Consider the following 17,707-nt stretch of genomic DNA (forward strand, 5'->3'; position numbering starts at 1 on the left):
ATCGTCATCTTTAAGCTTAGGCCAAGTCACCCACCCCCCGTCGGATGACAATTCGCGATCTGATGCCTATGCGCCTAATGTGTTCTTCCCTTCTCCCTCCCCCCCCCAATTGTCATGTCACGGTTCCCCTTGAATTCCCAGCTGTTCCAATGACACCCCCAGGCTTACCTAGTTCCGATCTTCTAATTCGATTTTTTAATAATAAAATTTCCCACGCAACTTTCATTTCTAGCTAGTTAGCCAGGCCCCGATTTTTCTCGCCTTGTTGGAGAATACATAATTCCCAATTCCAAAAAAAAAAATAGTAGCCATCCCCATCCCTCCCGCAATCTTCCAAAAACTCGCAATTCTCCCCCCTTCTCCCCTACTTTTTCTTCACAACAAAGATGATGTCCCAAAGATAAATTCATCTACATCCATCACTTTATCGCGACTTTTCATTCTCTTATTTACGTCATCTTGTGCATCTAAATTTGGTGCATCCTACCCGATAAGTTTCGGAGTCTACCACCTACAAAATTACGACTTTTTTCAAGGCCAAAGTTCGGTTCACGGAGCTACTTGCGCAACCTCTGCGCGATCTTCGTGAAGTTATTCAGACCCGGACTCTAGCTCCTACGGCGCACCGACCACACGATTTTGAGGTCACGTTACTCGATAGTATGTACTCTGGTACAACACACTCCACTAAGGCCTCACCACTTACCTTTTTTGAACCAATAGTCAATCTGGTGCAGTGTTTTTCGCGTACCTGCTTTGCAACCTTAGCTATAGCTGGACCCACGTGCGTCTATTCGCCTATTCGTCTATTCAATAGTGGTCATCAACGCTATACCTCATAACATTATCGCGAACCCGTAAAGACGTTATCATTGGCCAATGCGCACTTGATACCGAAAAGGAAAGGAAGTTTATACAATTGCGAGTTTACTTCAACAACTACAACTTTAACCATTCACAACTACTACTTATCAGATAAATACGGTTCATTTGTTTTGAAAGCCTTTTTTCATTCTATTTGGTTGAATTCTTTTATTCGCCGAAAACAAATCTGTCGGTGCACCATCCTTGGCTCTAATTCTTCATCAAGTAGAGTTTTATCAATATTTGGTGTCTCGGATCGGGAATTTGTCTATAGATCGCCAGGATGGCTGGGGGTTCTGCCAACGCCCCGGCTCGATTCAGTTCTTCGCCGGAACTGTCTGATCCCCCTTCTATGCTATCAGGACCTGGATCAGCAAATGGAGAAAGCAGAGCAAAGAATGGAGAACTGGATGAGATAGTAGTAGACCCTACTACTATTAGATATGATGGATCGGGTCAGCCCATGTTAACTAAAGATGGATTACCTAGAAGAAAGCCTGGCCCGAAACCTGGAACGAGGATCAACAAGCGAAATAGCGCCAATCCCGAAGAAGGAGAGAAGGTTAAGCGAGTGCGGAAGCAAAAGGACCCTAACGCACCGACAGTCTCGAGAAGACGTAAGGGAGCATCTCTCGAAGGCGAGGCGAGCGAACCAAGATCTCGTGCTGCTAGTGTCAGCGGTGGTGCAAATACTGGAACTACGGTATCACGACAGACCAAGATCACTGAGATGGCTACGACTCAGACTCGGTTGGAACCGCTTCCTCAAAGGGAAGTGAAACGTGATAGCATGCCCGGATCCATGTCCAACATTCTGAATAACGACCCCGAACCCCTACAATTCCCTCGTCAATCACAGAAATCACCACAACAACAGCATCAACAACTGACACGGCCCAGTGCTCCGTCACGGACGAGTGGTACTAACTACGACCCAATTCGCTCATCGAATTATGACCCGATAAGAGAGACCATGGTCACACATACTTATTCAAATCCGATGAGCGGATCTCCTCGTGGACCTACCACAACAAATGCCATCAACCGCGCAAGTGCATCGCCTTCGATCGCCAGTCTTGTTGACCCACCTGTACCGAATATTATTTCGCCTGTTCCATCTCATACCTCTTTTGTTCAGAGCACACAATCTCAGCCCCCTTCTCAGTCTCAACCGCGCATTCATAAGGAATCCAGCTCGATGCCGGAGTCTCCTAGTCCTTTCCGCAAAGACTTTATACCTCCGCCCGCACCAAAGCCGCCCACAACTGAGGCCAAGGAGGGTAAGGAGACTAAAGAGGCTAAGAAGCCTTCGTCAACCCTTGCACATGCCATTACCTCCAAAATCGAGATTCGTCCGACGTCTATCACTACGATTGGTGCGGCCGGTACGAAGAAGACGTCACCTAAAAACCACAGCACCACATCGTCGTCACCCCGCATCAATGCCATCAAGGATACACTCGCTCCCCCTCTTCCAAGTGGGCCTGAGCGTTCCATCCTGGACTTTGGTAAAGCGGAACCCGGATCCGAGTTTAATGCTCCATCGATTATCCTGAACATTCCTCTCAACGGGGAAACAAATAAATACATCAACTTCATGCGAATGGCCGAGGATCAGTATGGTTGGGAAGCCCTTCATCCGCGCCAGGCCGAACTCAAAGCGCGTAAGGCTCGCATCGCCGCTGCATCAGCCGCATTGGCCCAGAATGACTCCAGCCGTGAGGGGGATGAGATGTCAGTTGACGAATCAGAGAATGAGGACTCGAATGTCGAAATGGGCGGCACGAGTGGACCAGATAAGGCCGCCGACGACAAGCCTGCAAAAAAGAAAAGACATTTCAAAGAGGACGAGTACGATAAGGATGACGATTTTGTCGATGATTCGGAAATGCTCTGGGAGGAGCAAGCGGCAGCCAGTCGGGACGGCTTCTTCGTCTACTCCGGTCCCTTAATACCGGAGGTTGAGAAGCCTGAATCTGGACGGTACGTACATCTCCTATTTTTAGTGGCTCGAGTATACTAATTTAATGCAGTGGCGAGGGCCAACCGAAGCGAGGACGTGGATCACGAGGTGGTCGCGGCGGCACTCGTGCGGCGACTACAGGCGCAGGACGAGGTCGCGGAGGAGGCCCCGGGTCCCGAGGAGGCGCAGTGAGAAAGCCGCGAATGACGAAGGCCGATAAAGCTCAGATGGACCGCGAAAAGGCAGAACGTGAGGCGGCCTTTTTGAAATCGACGAACAGCGGATCATATAATGTTCTTCACCCCGGCAGTCCCCAATTTGCAGGCTTGTAGGCTAAGTCTCCATGACCAACTCGGGGGAAATCTGGTATTGAGTAATAGGGGCGATGTAATATGTACACAAGCGACATTGATATGATCGCCAAACAGCGGGCGTGGCCTTTGAAGGATTCGTGCGCAGGGGCGACGCTAAAGCTACGGTTTGTTTTGATACCACGATGTTCTTGACGCGTGTCAGGGGTTTGGGATTCCGGCGTACGCTTAGTGGCTTGGGGTGGCTAGATTTGCTTCGGCTCTAGAAGTGTATACATCGTTTTAATTGCAAGAATCAGTACTATGTTGATCTAAATATTGGTATTATCTTGTTCTTTAGGTCCATGTTGATTGGTCCGATCCGAATCGCCCCCCCCGCCATCTCATTAGTGGATTAGATCGGCCTAGGATGAAAGCCCGAAGTACGTATGTATAAGGTGGACTTCGGCCTCGAGGCGCGTGCAATATGTCTCCTAGCTTATAGAGGGCTAGGTGGCGTAAGAAGTGTTTCGTTTATACGCCCTTAGTAGTTATACATTATTGGCAGTATACGGTTTTCGCCAAGGCCTGTTCGTATCTATAAAACAGAGGCGTTCACCCATCTCTTATCTGTGGCCCCTTTTCTCCTTTTTTTTCCCTTCTTCTACTTTTCTTCATTACCTACCTGACTTCCTAGCAATCACTTCTACCCAGCTTCTACTCGGAACTTTACTACTTATTAAGATGACTTCTTCTCACCCCCTTTCCGCAACATCTTTGTTTTCGCTAAAGGGTTGGGTCGCTGTCGGTTGGTATTTACCCCCTTTTTCTAGCTTCCCCTCTTTTACTGATTTTTCCACGCAGTGACGGGCGGAGGAACAGGTGTCGGACTGAGTAAGTCCTTAATTTCCATTTCACCCTCCCTATTCTTTCGTTTAACTTTCTAGTTGCCTAACACGTACCTTTCTAGTGATCACTCAGACACTGGCTGCCAATGGAGCTAAAGTCTACATCACCGGGCGCCGCGCAGACGTTCTAGAGACCAGTACTCGCATCCACGGTTCGCCAGAGAGGCTGGGCCCTCTTGGGGGTAGCATCGTCCCTATTGCCATGGATATTACGTCGAAGGATAGCGTTAGGGGTGTCGTCGCCGAGATCACGCAAAAGGAGGGTTTCGTTAACGTGTAACACCATCGCAACTTCAACGGTCGTTACTTTTCTAATTACTGTCTTGACAGTCTTGTTAACAATGCGGCAATCTGGGTAGGACGGCCCACTGCGCAAGCGGAAGACGGGCCTGAGGCTTTTAGCGAAGCCATGCTAGCCGAAAGTAATGAAGACAACTGGCAGAAATGTACAAGGCGGTTTTCCCCAGGCTATCATTGAAAATCTAAGTCCGATTAACCATTTCATAGCATTTGATGTCAATTGCACCTCGCAATACTTCGTCACGGCCGCGTTCCTCCCGCTCCTCGCCAAAGCTGCGTCCGGTCCGACCGGGAGAGCTGGAAGCGTGATCAACAATGCCTCGGTGAGCGGAATTCTTCGAATGTCAGTACAAACACTTAAGTTACACCGTTGGATGGAAATAGGGGGCTCCTATTCTAATAGTTATGATATCTCCACAGGTCGCAGAACTGCCAGTTCTCATACAATGTATAACACCTCTTATATTCGTCACCTCTGGACATAACTAATAAGTAGCAGGTCACCAAAGCGGCACTCTTACACCTAACGCGCCAGATGGCGTTCGAGTTTAGCCACGAGAAGATCAATGTTCGCGTGAACGGCCTTGCGCTCGGTAAGTATCCATCTTTCTACCGCCCTTTCAATTCATGATTGAGTCAAATCATACTGATATGATAAGGATACTTCCCATCGGAAATGACGACGGGCGAGTCTAACGACGAGAACGAGAGCACAGCTTCGAACGAGCGTTTTGCGCTCCTGATGAAAAGCATGGGCGCTGAGAGGGTAAAGCGCATGGGAACGCCGCAGGAGGTTGCGAGTGTAAGTTGACTTATTCTCTTCGGTTATTTATTTCAATATTCCCTTTCGTCTTGAGGGTGCGTATAGGGCGCGAGTAATGAATTAAAGTCACTGATTGATGATTCATTGGTTTTTAGGTTATTCTTATGCTTGCTACAAACGACTTTGTCTGGGGCACCGTCTCGATTGTTGATGGTGGCATGACTCTGACTGTGCCTGCAAATATGTAAAGGATGGTGGCTAATAGTCGCACGTTACTTATTTTGGGAGCATTCTAAAATTATTACTTGGATGCTTGTTCTTAGACAATCTGATACTCAAATACAAATTTTTGCATTATGATGTTTCCCATTTCTGATCTACTTTATTAGCATTCTCTTATTTTAACTATTTACACGAATCTATCTTACGAAGGAAAAGTCGGCGCTTAGTTTGGCAAGGGGAACCGGTTGGCGTTCTAGTGCAATATTTGTTATAGAGACACAATCTTGGATGGCTAGCATGGCCACGTTGCTGGAGATAATTCTTAAGGGGCGAACCCCTTTTTCGATGATTCATCCCTACCGACTAATGCGCTCTCTCAAAGGCTGTTCACTGCTTTCGCGTGGTCGTAGACAAGTGTCTGCGCTTCTTCGTCATCTAGGTAAATGGTGAAGCCGTCGTTATGGTTACGACCATAGGAGTATCCCGAGAAGCCGTATTGCCAGTATAAGTCGGCCATACCCTCTTCTAGCATGATCTTCTGCCAGCCCCCTTCGACCTCCAATCTCGTCGCGTTCACGGCAGGGATTCCATTCTGCTCACGCACCTCGGGCGTCATCCAGCCGTACTCTTCATGGACGACCGGCTTATCAGCATCCTTGCCAGCGGCCGCGTGATCACGGATCCACTGGTCGGCCCAGGCGACAGTCTTAGTCCACCAGTCGGGGTAGGTATGGAACACGCCGAAGTCGATGTTGGGTAAAGCTAAGTTGGCGTCGAAGTCGCCGCCGTCAGAACCATTATAGGCCCAGTCGTCCGACTCCCGGTTAAAGCCACCTTCTCCACCCCACGTTACCAAGTGGTCCGGATCTAAACTCTTGACAAATGTGCTCATCTCGTCGATCCATGAGGTCAGCGTGTCTGCTGTGCAGTTGCCACTAACTGGTAGATTGCGCACGGCATCGGCGCCGCAGCGCGGTTCATTGGCAAGCTCCCAAGCTAGGATAGTCGCGGAGTCTTTATAACGCGTAATAAACTCTTTAATGTATCGCTTGTATGCATCTTTAATTTGAGGTAACCGGTAGAACTAAAATGTCGTTAGCATTGTATTCCTATACATATCTCAGTAAACCCGAAGAGTGCGTTTATAACTTACATCATCATGATACTTCCCACCAAGGTTAATAGTAAAGACGTCCATACCACCATAGTCGGCCCAGTTATTAGTAAAGGTGACGATAAGTTTGATACCGATCTTGGTGGCGGCATCGACTACCTTGTCAAATTCGGTGATGTTAACGGTAGAAGTGCCATTAGCCCACCATTGGAAAATAGCATTGGTCGCGCCCGCACCCTCGCCACCATACTGCGGCAGGCCTTGAGGATCATAGGTGACATTCTTGTCATTAAAGCCCCAAGTGCGGAATACTTTCAGGCCGGCATCCTTGGCAGCAACAAGTCCGAGTTCGACATCAGTCGTGTTCTTAAGCTGTAATTAGAATATGTCTCAAGGAAGGAATATAGACTACGTACGCTATCAAAGGGGAAATAGTACGCGTTGCTCCCGGCAAAGTTGAAGTCTTTCCCATCGAGTTGGAACTTGCCCCCTTTAACGGTGACGAAACCCTCAGGAACAGCTCTACCCTTAGTTTTGCTTAAGGGGCCTGCGTAGACTCCTCCGCTTACGAGCAGACCGAGCGACAGAAGACTTAACAAAGTGAGGACCATATTGACGATCGAACTGCTCAGTATAAAAACGACGAGTAGCCATTGTGAACGACCCGATGTTGTCCAGCATAAGGTACTTATGTATTTCATCAAGGGCCCCTTTCCCCAATTCGGGTATTTCCGTTTTGGGGAAACGGAGGCCTTTAAACCGCGTTGCTAGGATCCCGCTAATTGAGCCTCTTGGTAACATTGACAACCTGCGCCGAACCACTTAGAGACGGTCGTTCTGTTTTATTCTACGGGGACTACGGCATTTGTGGGTTAACGCAGCGGTTAGAAAGTCTGTTTAGAGATTTGGTCTTGGTGTTGGAGACTCGGAAATCAGGTCCGTTTGTGGAGAAGTGAGAACATCGCGGGATTATATGCCCCGAAGTTTTGAACTTATGATGAAATCATATTATAACTTTAGCATTAACTAATTAGGCATAGGAAGGTAATTATTACTAAAATATAGGTACTCTCACACTTGACAATACGGACTTCAGTACTTACCTATATAGATTTTGAAAAAATGGCGATGCAAATGTGTAATATGCTAAACAAAAAAGGCCAGGGATTTTCAACTAAATAATTGGAATATCCTTAAATGGGAGACTTGACTTATATATTCATTAAAGCCAGCAATAAGTCTTAAAAGCAACATTATACACCATATAGTAAACGTAGGTATACATGTAGATGACAAATGTACGCACTCTATCTTCGTCCGTATCTTGTGTTCATGGACCAAGGGTATCCCTTTATCGATAAAAGGTAGGAGGGTCTGTTTGTTCAGTGGGGCCGATCTTTCATCTCCACCCAACTCCGGGTTGTTCGGGTCTCCATATATCTTTGCCGTGTTAGTGGGGTAGTACGTCTCTCCCCGAAATAAAACTGGAATGGCATTTACAAAAGAAAGGTTTATTATCATGGGTCATAATGAGATCTTGTAATTCGTTAAAGGCGATTAGTAGTATCTTTAGATGACTACCTAGGTACGTATAGTGCAAATCTCACATAGAATTAACGCTTATATGAATGCCTACCTACCTAAGTACAACTAATATTCATGTACATAGTGTAGTGTATATTTCTTATCGATAATGATGTCACCCCCACAAGAACAGGACAATGCCTCATACGGTAAGACCCCTTCATAAAAGTGCCAAGATTTCGTATTTGATAAGGTAAGCGATAAACTCCGCACTAATAAAAAATTCCCACCAGCAAAAAACCGATTCTTGTTCCATCCAATCAAGGCTCGACTTCATCTACTTTTTGCTGTAGCCCAAGGCCCCAGGCTTTTCTAACACTGGTACTGGTACCACTGCTGCGGGCAACCAACTTTTTTTTTTTTTTTTTTTTTTAACCTTGAACTTTTTCTTCCGTCTACTAATCTCCATCATCCAATTTTTAACGAAGTCTCAATTACGCCAACCTACCTTCGTTTGTCGATTTGATAAATACTACTGGTAGGAGGAAGTACGGAGCATCATTCTACTTGATCTCCTAGTTTAATAGGCATTATGGAGGACTCTTCGTTAAAGGTTGGTTAATCCAACAATCCGACCTGTATCGCCGACAGGATATCGCGTGCTCTTGAAGAATGATAACCGACACCTCAATACATAGGAGCGTCTCCTCAATTCGCAGAAGTCCTTCGATGGACTCTTGTCGTTAATACCTGCCAGAATGTATTATGGAGAAGACACGACCGTAAGTCGCACTCCGTAGCAACGCACCTAACTCATTTCCATTACTTATCATTGCGCAGGACCAATGGAAACGGAAGAAGCAGACCAAAGCTGAGGCGGCTGCTGCCCGACGTAATAAGCTCGATCCCGATAGCGCGCTGAACCGAAGTGTGAAAGAAGTTATGGATGAGCAGGCATTAAAAAAGCGGAAGCGCAATCAGATGCAAGATGGAGATGACGAAGACTGGTCTGATGTGGAAGGAGTCGAGACTGAGAAGCCTGGCGAAGGATTGAAGAGGAAGGCGGCACAAGATGCCAAGAAGCAAAAGAAGTTGAACGAGGAGCAATCCGAGCTGAGCGAAAAAGAACGGCGGTTGCAAGAGAAGAGAGCTGCGCGAAAGGAACGAAAGGCGGAACGACAGCAGCTAAGGGAAGAGGAGGCAGCCTTCCAGAGACAAACTATCAAGGGTGTCAACAAGATCAAGTTAGGGCCTAGAGAAACGAAGACCAGCCCAGCGCCAAATGGTGATATCAAATCCGCCGACGCTAGCACCGAGACTGACGATGAGCAGCCAGAGGCGGAAGAAGAAGTTGATGCCTCGGATGTCAAGCCCCTTGATGTTTCTGGTCTCGCTGATGCTGCCGAAGAACAAAACTCGGTATCTGCCCCCTCGCCCCCTCCATCGGAACCCCAATCCCCCGTCTTCGACACCAACGGTACGCCCGCCGACTCAACCGGCCAAGCTCCAAGTACAACGTCCGTATCATCCTCCGCCCCTGCTGAAAAGCCAAAGCATATCAAGATTCCCCCTGATACCACCGCTCTTCGTGCTCGCCTCGCGGCAAAGATACAAGCGCTCCGCGATGCGCGAAAAGCCGATGTTGATGGAAAGCCAATACGTACGCGTCAGGAGCTAATCGAAGCGCGACGCCAAAAACAAGCGGAGCGAAAAGCACACAAGAAAGAGTTGCGACAAAAGGCTAAAGTAGAAGAAGACCTCAAGCGTGAAGAGGCTTTGGCATCTGCCCGTAACTCTCCAGGCAGCATTCTTAGCCCAGCCATCGATCTCGAGAACAATAACTTCTCCTTTGGCCGGATTGGATTTGGTGATGGCTCTCAATTATCCCATGATCTCTCACATGTTCTCAGTAGCGGCAAGAAGAAGGGCCCATCAGATCCTAAGACAGCCCTTGAAAAGCTAGAGAACCAAAAGAAGCGGCTGCAAGAGATGAACGAAGAAAAGCGAAAGGACGTTGAAGACAAGGAACTTTGGCTTACTGCGAGGCGACGTGCAGAAGGCGAGAAGATCAAGGACGACGAAAAGTTGCTCAAGAAAGCTGTCAAACGTAAGGAGACGACAAAGAAGAAGAGCGAAAAGGAATGGTCAGCCAGGAAGGAGGGTGTTGCCAAGGCGATGAAGGATCGACAAAAGAAGCGAGAGGAGAACATCAGAAAACGACGTGAGGAGAAGCTCGCGGGCAAAAGCGGCAAGAAGAAGGGGGCTAAAAAGGCTAAGAGCAGAGCAGGGTTTGAGGGTTCGTTTATAGGTGGCGGGAAGAAGAAATAAGTTACTATGTGATCTGTCTATGCCTAGAGCTTACCGTCTTACCCCTTTACTTAAGGTTGTTTGCATCATGTATATAGTGTGCTTCAGGCAGACCAGCAGTTGGCGTATCTGGGTTATCCAAACATTTTAACACCCTGTAATCTCGATGTCCCGATGGTAAAAATTACCGAGGACTGTAATCTTGTCCCACTTGACTCGAGGATGTGAGTGGGTGAGAATTTAGATGTGCTGACTTAAGAAATATGAACTAAGTTGAGATTGGAACGTTGATTTAGCTAGGACCTCTTTGTTCTATTAAATAGGTGTCTTAGTAGTCAAGTGACAAATCCGGACGTTGACTTCAAGTTCCAATGCTTTCTAACATTATACTTTTAGCCTTATAGAGACCTATGGGGGGTTCTTCGTAAGTAGTGCCTAATTAGATTTTCTTGATTGCTTCATGTAGACGGTCAAAATAGGGGTAAATATACGCTAACTTCCAAAATGTTATCATAGTCATAGGAAATTGGCATTATCTTATAATCGCGTAGGTACCAAACTACGAATCTCTTCTTATCCCATAAATCAATGTATTAGGCAGTGCCCAATATAAAACTTATAAGTTTATCGCTACGTCTTAATATCAATATGGCACATGTGAACGGCTTGAGCCCGGCTCAGGAATTAATTATGACGTCTTATTATCGCTTTGAGTAAGTAAAACTGTTGCCCTTTAAAACATATTTAAGGAGAGTACATTGTAGGGATATTATTTTACCGTTGGCCACATAGGCTGGTTCTTTATGTAAATAGTCTGAGCATGACTCAGGTAGTCTATAGCAAAATACTTCGGCATTGTTTCTGAAGACATAATCAACTTGAACGGATAGCTTGAATACTCGCCACCATTGACAAGTCCACCGTCTTAATCGGAATACTACCAATCATATCTCGAGTAACTCACTCTGTAAGTAATACTAGTGTTGTAGTATTGTAGTATTGTCGTATTACTCCCAATACCTCAATTTTCTTACTAGGTGCTACTAAGACTATTGAGATGGAGAATCGAAATTGATAATTATTGGAAATGGTCCAATCGTTATATTCTTTATATACGGGAATAGAGACCTCGATAACTTTGAATGTTCATTGTATTGAGAGTATCTGAGCACATATCCTATCGGAATCTCGCGTTCGAAGCTCGGTGCGTTTAAGGTACTTGTCGGCCTCTTGGTGGTGTGCGAAATGCACCTCCTGTACCTATCTTGACATATGCGGAATTGATGACAGGTTCGAGTCATGTAGTCTTTGTTAAACTTGGCTAACCGCGGAAGTGTTCCTGATGTGCGTGACCATTGACCAATCGTCGTGAATGTACTTTTTATCGTCCTTTGTTTCATTTCACCGGAAGGTTTCCGGTGAGCATTAATAATCGTTACTAGGCTCGCAATATAGGGCTTGTTTTTAAAACTTAACGTTCTGGAATCTGTAGAAATTCTATAAGGTCTTTGTTGAATCGGCCTAAAGATTATCACGATGATGTTATAGCGCCATTGTTAGAGTTCCTGAACTCGGGAGGTAAGTCTAGAGCTTCGTGGCCATGGGGTTGAATTCGGTTGACTTATGTTTATCATTACCCTCTTAATTTCAAATGTCCTCCTCGACTTAGGATAAACCTTTCAAGTTCAAAACACTTACACATGATCATGATCTTATTAGAGTTAAATATCATGGAAAGCAGAAGTCTACCTCCTATACGTGGGACGGGACTAGCCATATATATTGTAACAATTATAATGGCTCTAGTCTCGTCCATCGTTGTATTTTTTAGAGTATACATCCAATGGGCCGAAAGATCGTTCTGGTGGGATGATGGTTTGATGTTGGCCGCATTGGTCAGTATTCTTACATTATAGCAATCGAGCATCTTGATCTTATTAACGAGAAACTCATAGATAATATATATTGTTAACATTGGATTTGCTTGTAGAAGCGTACTATATAACGGTACCCCCAATGCGAATATTCCTATATCCATGCAGGTCGAAAGTAACAAATATCTGACCCTTTGGTCACTATTATACGCTTCATGCCTTTTAATCGTCAAGGCTTCTATCTGCTTGACTATGTTTCGGCTGAGAAAGCCCACGAAATATATCCGCTTCGCGATCTATACTCTTCTCCTGGCAAGCTTTGCATCGTTTCTCGTTGGCGTCATAGGTCTCTTAACTCAATGTGATTCCGTCGAAGCTATTTGGGACAAGAGACTCATGAGAGATGGCAAGATAGCATGCAAAGATAAAGATAACATGCTGGGCATCATATATGCTACTACGATTATAACGATCGCGACTGATGTGGCATGTACTGTTTTACCGGCAGTCATGATGTGGAATACTCAACTCAAGCTGAAAAAGCTACTAATTAGCTTGCTTTTGTTATTCGGGCTGTTCGCTTCTATTTGCACGGTAATCCGTATGTATGATATTCAACGGTTTACGGGAAAAGGTTTACATTGTGAGTTGCATTACCACTACCTGCTGTTTAATTGCTGTGCGGTTCTAATATGTCGCAACGTACAGTCTGGACCTTGAAAACTGTGCTGTGGTCGAACATCGAAACGGGCATTGGTATCATCTCAGGGTCGATGCCAGTGCTGCAGAAGATTATTTTGAGCCAGCCTAAGAAACGAGAGACGATCATATCATCTAAAGCTCCCAGTTCAGCCCTCCCTCATAGCGCACCCATCAAGTCTCAAAGTAACCGAGAAGACTTTGGTAATCCGTTTGACGCCGGCTGCAATATCACGACAGTATGCGCGAGTCGTCGTTCTCGTGATTGGGACCGTATGGAAGGGACGTTTAACTTTCCCTTTATTCGTGCCGAGTATACTTACGAAGTTACGCGATCAGATTTCTCTACCGAGATGGCAAAAATGGAAGTGTAAAACACTATAGTAAAAAGTCGGACAAGGTTGGGATAGCTACCTGTTTATATTTACAAGTAATTGATAAGTGTTTATACGAAGTTGCCTTTCCGGGTCATCTCAATAGAAGGGTCGCATATTAAGATCTAGTTCCAGAAGGGATGGAATTATGCCGAATTGACTGGTTCCATGGTTTGTCTGCGCTCTGAAGTTCAATTTATTACCTATATGATGTGATTAAATATAACCTAACGTTACCGATTTTATTTTCCATTATTTTACACTAACATCCACGTTTCCTATCTTATTGTAATTCGTATACGTCGATGTATCGCTGGGGTCGCCGAGCCATTCATATTCCACAATCTTCACGTCGTTATCGTTCTGGCCTTCTAGGCAATATATCCTCCGAGCGTGACTGGCAACAATTATCCCGCGGTCTTTGCAATCTGATAAATCGCTAACTTCTTGATCCGCCGCAGTCCAATTACCCCCTTTATAATATGTCAATTGGACTCCGTCATCGACAGTAGGGTCCATGGTTAAAACCTGGAAGCCCAGCGGTTCGGACCAGCCGGTGCTCGTCTCGTTGAAGCCCGTCGAGAAGGCAGCAATCGCGGTTTTAGGTCCTATATCCCGCCCAAGGTAATGCCCTACGTACCGACCATCGCCATTCACGATCTGAGATAGTGCGCTGGTAACAGAGCGGTAGAAAAGATTCATGCTCCTGTGGCCGTCTGTTGTCGCAGCGGCTGCGTGTGCCTGAACAAGAGACGCGTTCTCGGCGGGCGCCGATATGTCAACCTGAATGACATTCGTGTTACTATACCATCCGCTGGTGTCATTCTGGTAGCTAGCTTCTCTTATTCCAGCAGACGTCTGCCAGTAGAGGTATGTGTATTGGTTGCATAAGTCGCACTGCTTTCCGTACGAGGCGAGGGACGATCCGGCGGTAGAAATATAACTATCTCCGGCTTGCGAATCCACCCAATTTGCAGTTGGGATAGTCGACTGTGTCGAGATGCCCTTGTCATTATTGTAAGTTAGAGCTTTGATTGTAGCTAGACCGCCGCTGTCGGGAAGTTGCCAGTATACGTGTATATCGCGTCTCTAGAGCAAGTATTAGTATTTTGGTTCGTTCAATATTTCCGTCATGTTTAATTCCTCACCGTATCATCATACGCGAACACATCAAGTGACAACGCGGTTCCCTTCCTAACGCTGTCCAAACCTAGATTATTTGTCTTGCCATCAACTATCGGTGATACCACCCAGCTTTTATGCGACGAGTTCCATGCCGACAAGTATATGGCCTTGTTATTTAACTGGTAGGCTACTAGATAGTTCTCATATCCAAACTCGTCTGTGAAGTTGGCGGTCGCAAGATTAGTATTAGCGTATAGAGCGGTCTCGTCGTCCTGTGAAGCTGCTGGATCCTGACCACTGCTTGAGTCTGAACTAGAAATATTATCTCTTCTTGTTACAACACCGGCAACAACTCCTGCTACAATTGCTACAATAGCAATCACAGCTCCGATAACAACGGCCCAGAAAATCTTTCGCTTCATTCCACATATCCTAGGTTCTGGCGGTACTGGCGCGTCTAATGCTTTCTCCGTCTCCTGTATGAAAACCGGTTCCGGAAGGGTGCGGTCTATATCTCCTTTGGGGGGATCGCCAGCAACACCAACGACCTCGGGATAATTGAAATGTTCGGTCGCATTCTGATTGACCTCCGGAAACTGTGCGGCGTGGGTCGTCTCGGCATATTGATTTCGGGTATGCGCGTCGGTGTCCACCTCTAACGTGCTATATTCGTAGTTATCCCTCGGAGAACTCATGATTTTTTGGATAGACGGACAGATTGGTCTGTCGGTGCCGTACAAAATACATTGACCATGTGGCGTTGAATCGCGACTGATCAAAAGGAAGAGGGAGAAGAAGAGGTAGGATCCAGGATGAAACTAGTTAATATGTAGTATGTAGGTATAAGTAAGCTTCTCAGCCCTGTCGAGCACGGTCTAAACTTGACGGCCTCTTCCACGAATAGAAGGTCGGGGAGATTATGGTCTGACCCTGTTTATGTTCCAAATAAGGCAACAATCCTCGCGTGGATAGCAATTCCGCATTAGTGACATACGGTACCAGCTTTTGGGCGGTGCTGAGACTGACTGGGATGCTGGATACGCCAAGGATGATTCACTAGACCGTAGTTGAACTAGCCAAACATTCCAATAGGTCGGTACCAAGGGAAGGATTTTCAGGCCAGGAGCATTAATAATGCACGAAGCCCCCCAGAGCGCTTAGTAGAGATCGACAGTACCTACAATACCCTATCAACGACTGGGTTGTTGAAACCGTTTTGTGGCTGGAGTACTGCTATGGACACGATCTTAGTAGTAGATTAGAAGACACCGGGAACGTATAGAAAAGACTAAACTAATAAATACTCAACGTAATTTATTAAACATAGCTTAACTATAGGAGATAGTTACACAGCACTCAAGCTAGGCTGAATAAATACTTAAGCTTTCGCCTAGAGGCACCTGTGCGGCGGCACTGGTAACTGAGCCGCGAAGATACAACCAATTACGATTCAGTTGCATTCCTCATTGGGAAAGCTCAAGTAACCTTAATTAGTGGTTCGGGTCGATTTATATACATAAGAGTATACAAGAGGATATACAAGAGGTATGTTGTAGTTAGCGGAGACTATGAGAGACTGACATCACGAAACTTCCACCCTAACGTCAACACTACCGTTAGACTCGCTCACAACCGTGACTTTTATACCCCAACCCGGAACAGTATACGAACTTATTCCTCCCAGGGATAGTGGTGCATCATTCAACTTATCACCCGCGCAACCACTCGATCCAGGGGTTGTGTCCAACACCCGAATAGGGCCTTCTCCTGTCGCCGTCGTCGTTGAGACCGTGTAAAGTAGTACGCCAGTTGAACAAGATGCCGAGTCGAGGCCGCTAGCTGAGCGTAATTCTGCCACCAATACGTCTGTGCTGCTGTGCTTGATGACCACGGCCTTAGAGCCTCCTGGTTTCTCTAATGGAGTCAATGTGTGCGTCGTTGAGCCCGTTTCCGCGACGCAGCTTATTTGTTCATCAGATAACCATCCTAGCCGCCACTTATCCCAAGCAAAATAATCAGGACTTGGCCCGCTACGCAGGTTAAATCTTAGTTATAGGTGCTGCTTCCATGAGCTTTTCTTAGATTCGACTCTTACCTAATAAGTCCCATCAAATCCCATCCTCCTATGAACAAGCCAGTTGCGCTTCCGTTAAAGGGGTAGTAATCCGGCAAACACATTGTGTGGCCTGTCTCATGGTTCAAGACAAGATACTTCCAAGTTTCGTATGCGTCTAAGCCGAACGTCACCGACTTCTTGGCAACATATGTCCCGTCGCGTGTCTTAACGTCGCCCATGAAAGTAGGAGAGAAAGAGATAGCGGCGGCATTAGCGGTTGGGACGACATATAGTACATCAGTAGGTGGGATGGTCTTTCCATACGCATCTAACGCATCTTGTATATACTTTTGATGCATTTCATAACTGAGGCCGCGTTGCCATCCGTAAGAATCTGCCTTAGCAGGCATCCGATAGAAACGCGACGTATCAGCAGTGACATTTAGTGTAAGCGCTCCGTATGACGACGTGGCATACCATTCTGCTGCTGCTGGCAAAAAGAAATCATACAAGCTCTGAGGGGTTTCGATAGCGGCTTGATCAGCAAAATCGACGAAGATCATGAACGCGCTCAAGGTACCAGTGCTAGGAGCGCAGTTCAGCTCGTATCCGAATCCCGCACTAAGGTAAACATTGCTGTTAGCCGCCAACTTGCACGCCGATATATCTGCTCTAGGGCGAGGGCGAGTATCTTTTGCCGAAGCGAACGGTAAGATTAATGATATTATCGTATACCACGCTGCCATCCTTAGCGCAGTTTCGAGCAGCTGAATAGGATTGACCATTGTATCTTGGGTACGGTATTTTGGTATCCCGTTTATGAAATTTCAGAGCTGATTTGAATGAGCTGAGTGTTGTTTTATGTAAATCAATCCATTATCTAAAGTCGTTGATACGACTGTCACCTCCCCAGAATGGAATATGCGGGGGACGCTGGTTTAAGTATAGCTCTTTGATTTCATGCCTGCAGGTCTTATCTAAAGACATAGCCATATTCCCTAAGCGTGAAAATACCTTACGAGAGCGGTTGATAGCTCCCCTGTTCCCTCGGTCGACATTTAGCCGAGTCGTATATCCATATAAACCCAGTTTACTAAGAGTAAGAATGAGTAATTGATAAATATCTTAGATAGGGGTTCACCAAAGAGTTGGCCCATCATATACATATAGGTATTTGAGCACTCTTCTAGTTCCATGAAGTGTGTTGGGTTGGTAATTAATAACTAGATTTGATTTGTTACAAATTCATACATACTTGTTACTTAGGTACCTACCTATTATCGTTATGTTTTCGTGTGCTGGTTACAAAGTCAAAAAGGTGATT

The 17,707-nt window shown here is 46.1% G+C and overlaps 7 protein-coding genes across 7 annotated transcripts; 4 read left to right on the plus strand and 3 right to left on the minus strand.

The window, feature by feature from the left end:
* Positions 1-1,147: 1,147 nt before the first annotated feature.
* Positions 1,148-3,536, plus strand: F5Y00DRAFT_254959 (HPC2-domain-containing protein; the record flags this gene model as incomplete). Its single annotated transcript, XM_048010234.1, has 3 exons — positions 1,148-2,847; positions 2,898-3,155; positions 3,479-3,536. 3 exons carry the CDS (start codon positions 1,148-1,150, stop codon positions 3,534-3,536), a joined length of 2,016 nt encoding a protein of 671 aa, XP_047861816.1.
* Positions 3,443-5,419, plus strand: F5Y00DRAFT_245163 (NAD(P)-binding protein). The gene is made up of 9 exons (XM_048008935.1): positions 3,443-3,925; positions 3,982-4,011; positions 4,088-4,301; positions 4,356-4,471; positions 4,533-4,668; positions 4,746-4,773; positions 4,825-4,918; positions 4,985-5,127; positions 5,244-5,419. Exons 1-9 carry the CDS (start codon positions 3,862-3,864, stop codon positions 5,334-5,336), a joined length of 918 nt encoding a protein of 305 aa, XP_047861817.1. The 5' UTR covers positions 3,443-3,861; the 3' UTR covers positions 5,337-5,419.
* A 267-nt stretch (positions 5,420-5,686) lies between these two features.
* Positions 5,687-7,035, minus strand: F5Y00DRAFT_265072 (glycoside hydrolase family 5 protein; the record flags this gene model as incomplete). The annotated part of the gene is made up of 3 exons (XM_048011748.1): positions 5,687-6,394; positions 6,464-6,790; positions 6,841-7,035. The coding sequence occupies 3 exons, from the start codon at positions 7,033-7,035 to the stop codon at positions 5,687-5,689; spliced, it is 1,230 nt and encodes a 409-aa protein (XP_047861818.1).
* A 1,349-nt stretch (positions 7,036-8,384) lies between these two features.
* F5Y00DRAFT_245169 (SURF6-domain-containing protein) lies at positions 8,385-10,463 on the plus strand. Its single transcript, XM_048008936.1, has 3 exons — positions 8,385-8,561; positions 8,647-8,730; positions 8,789-10,463. Exons 1-3 carry the CDS (start codon positions 8,541-8,543, stop codon positions 10,274-10,276), a joined length of 1,593 nt encoding a protein of 530 aa, XP_047861819.1. The 5' UTR covers positions 8,385-8,540; the 3' UTR covers positions 10,277-10,463.
* A 1,588-nt stretch (positions 10,464-12,051) lies between these two features.
* F5Y00DRAFT_265074 (uncharacterized protein) lies at positions 12,052-13,202 on the plus strand (the record flags this gene model as incomplete). Its single annotated transcript, XM_048011749.1, has 3 exons — positions 12,052-12,150; positions 12,211-12,772; positions 12,838-13,202. The coding sequence occupies 3 exons, from the start codon at positions 12,052-12,054 to the stop codon at positions 13,200-13,202; spliced, it is 1,026 nt and encodes a 341-aa protein (XP_047861820.1).
* A 172-nt stretch (positions 13,203-13,374) lies between these two features.
* On the minus strand, positions 13,375-15,292 carry F5Y00DRAFT_159129 (uncharacterized protein). Its single transcript, XM_048004668.1, has 2 exons — positions 14,351-15,292; positions 13,375-14,291 (listed from the first exon to the last, which is right to left on the minus strand). The coding sequence occupies exons 1-2, from the start codon at positions 15,020-15,022 to the stop codon at positions 13,455-13,457; spliced, it is 1,509 nt and encodes a 502-aa protein (XP_047861821.1). The 5' UTR covers positions 15,023-15,292; the 3' UTR covers positions 13,375-13,454.
* A 617-nt stretch (positions 15,293-15,909) lies between these two features.
* Positions 15,910-17,310, minus strand: F5Y00DRAFT_272573 (M6 metalloprotease; the record flags this gene model as incomplete). Its single annotated transcript, XM_048013004.1, has 2 exons — positions 16,423-17,310; positions 15,910-16,357 (listed from the first exon to the last, which is right to left on the minus strand). The coding sequence occupies exons 1-2, from the start codon at positions 17,166-17,168 to the stop codon at positions 15,910-15,912; spliced, it is 1,194 nt and encodes a 397-aa protein (XP_047861822.1). The 5' UTR covers positions 17,169-17,310.
* Between the last annotated feature and the right edge of the window lie 397 nt (positions 17,311-17,707).

This window comes from Daldinia vernicosa (genome assembly GCF_022497035.1).
Source record: "Daldinia vernicosa strain CBS 139.73 unplaced genomic scaffold F5Y00scaffold_50, whole genome shotgun sequence".
NCBI lineage: Eukaryota > Fungi > Ascomycota > Sordariomycetes > Xylariales > Hypoxylaceae > Daldinia > Daldinia vernicosa.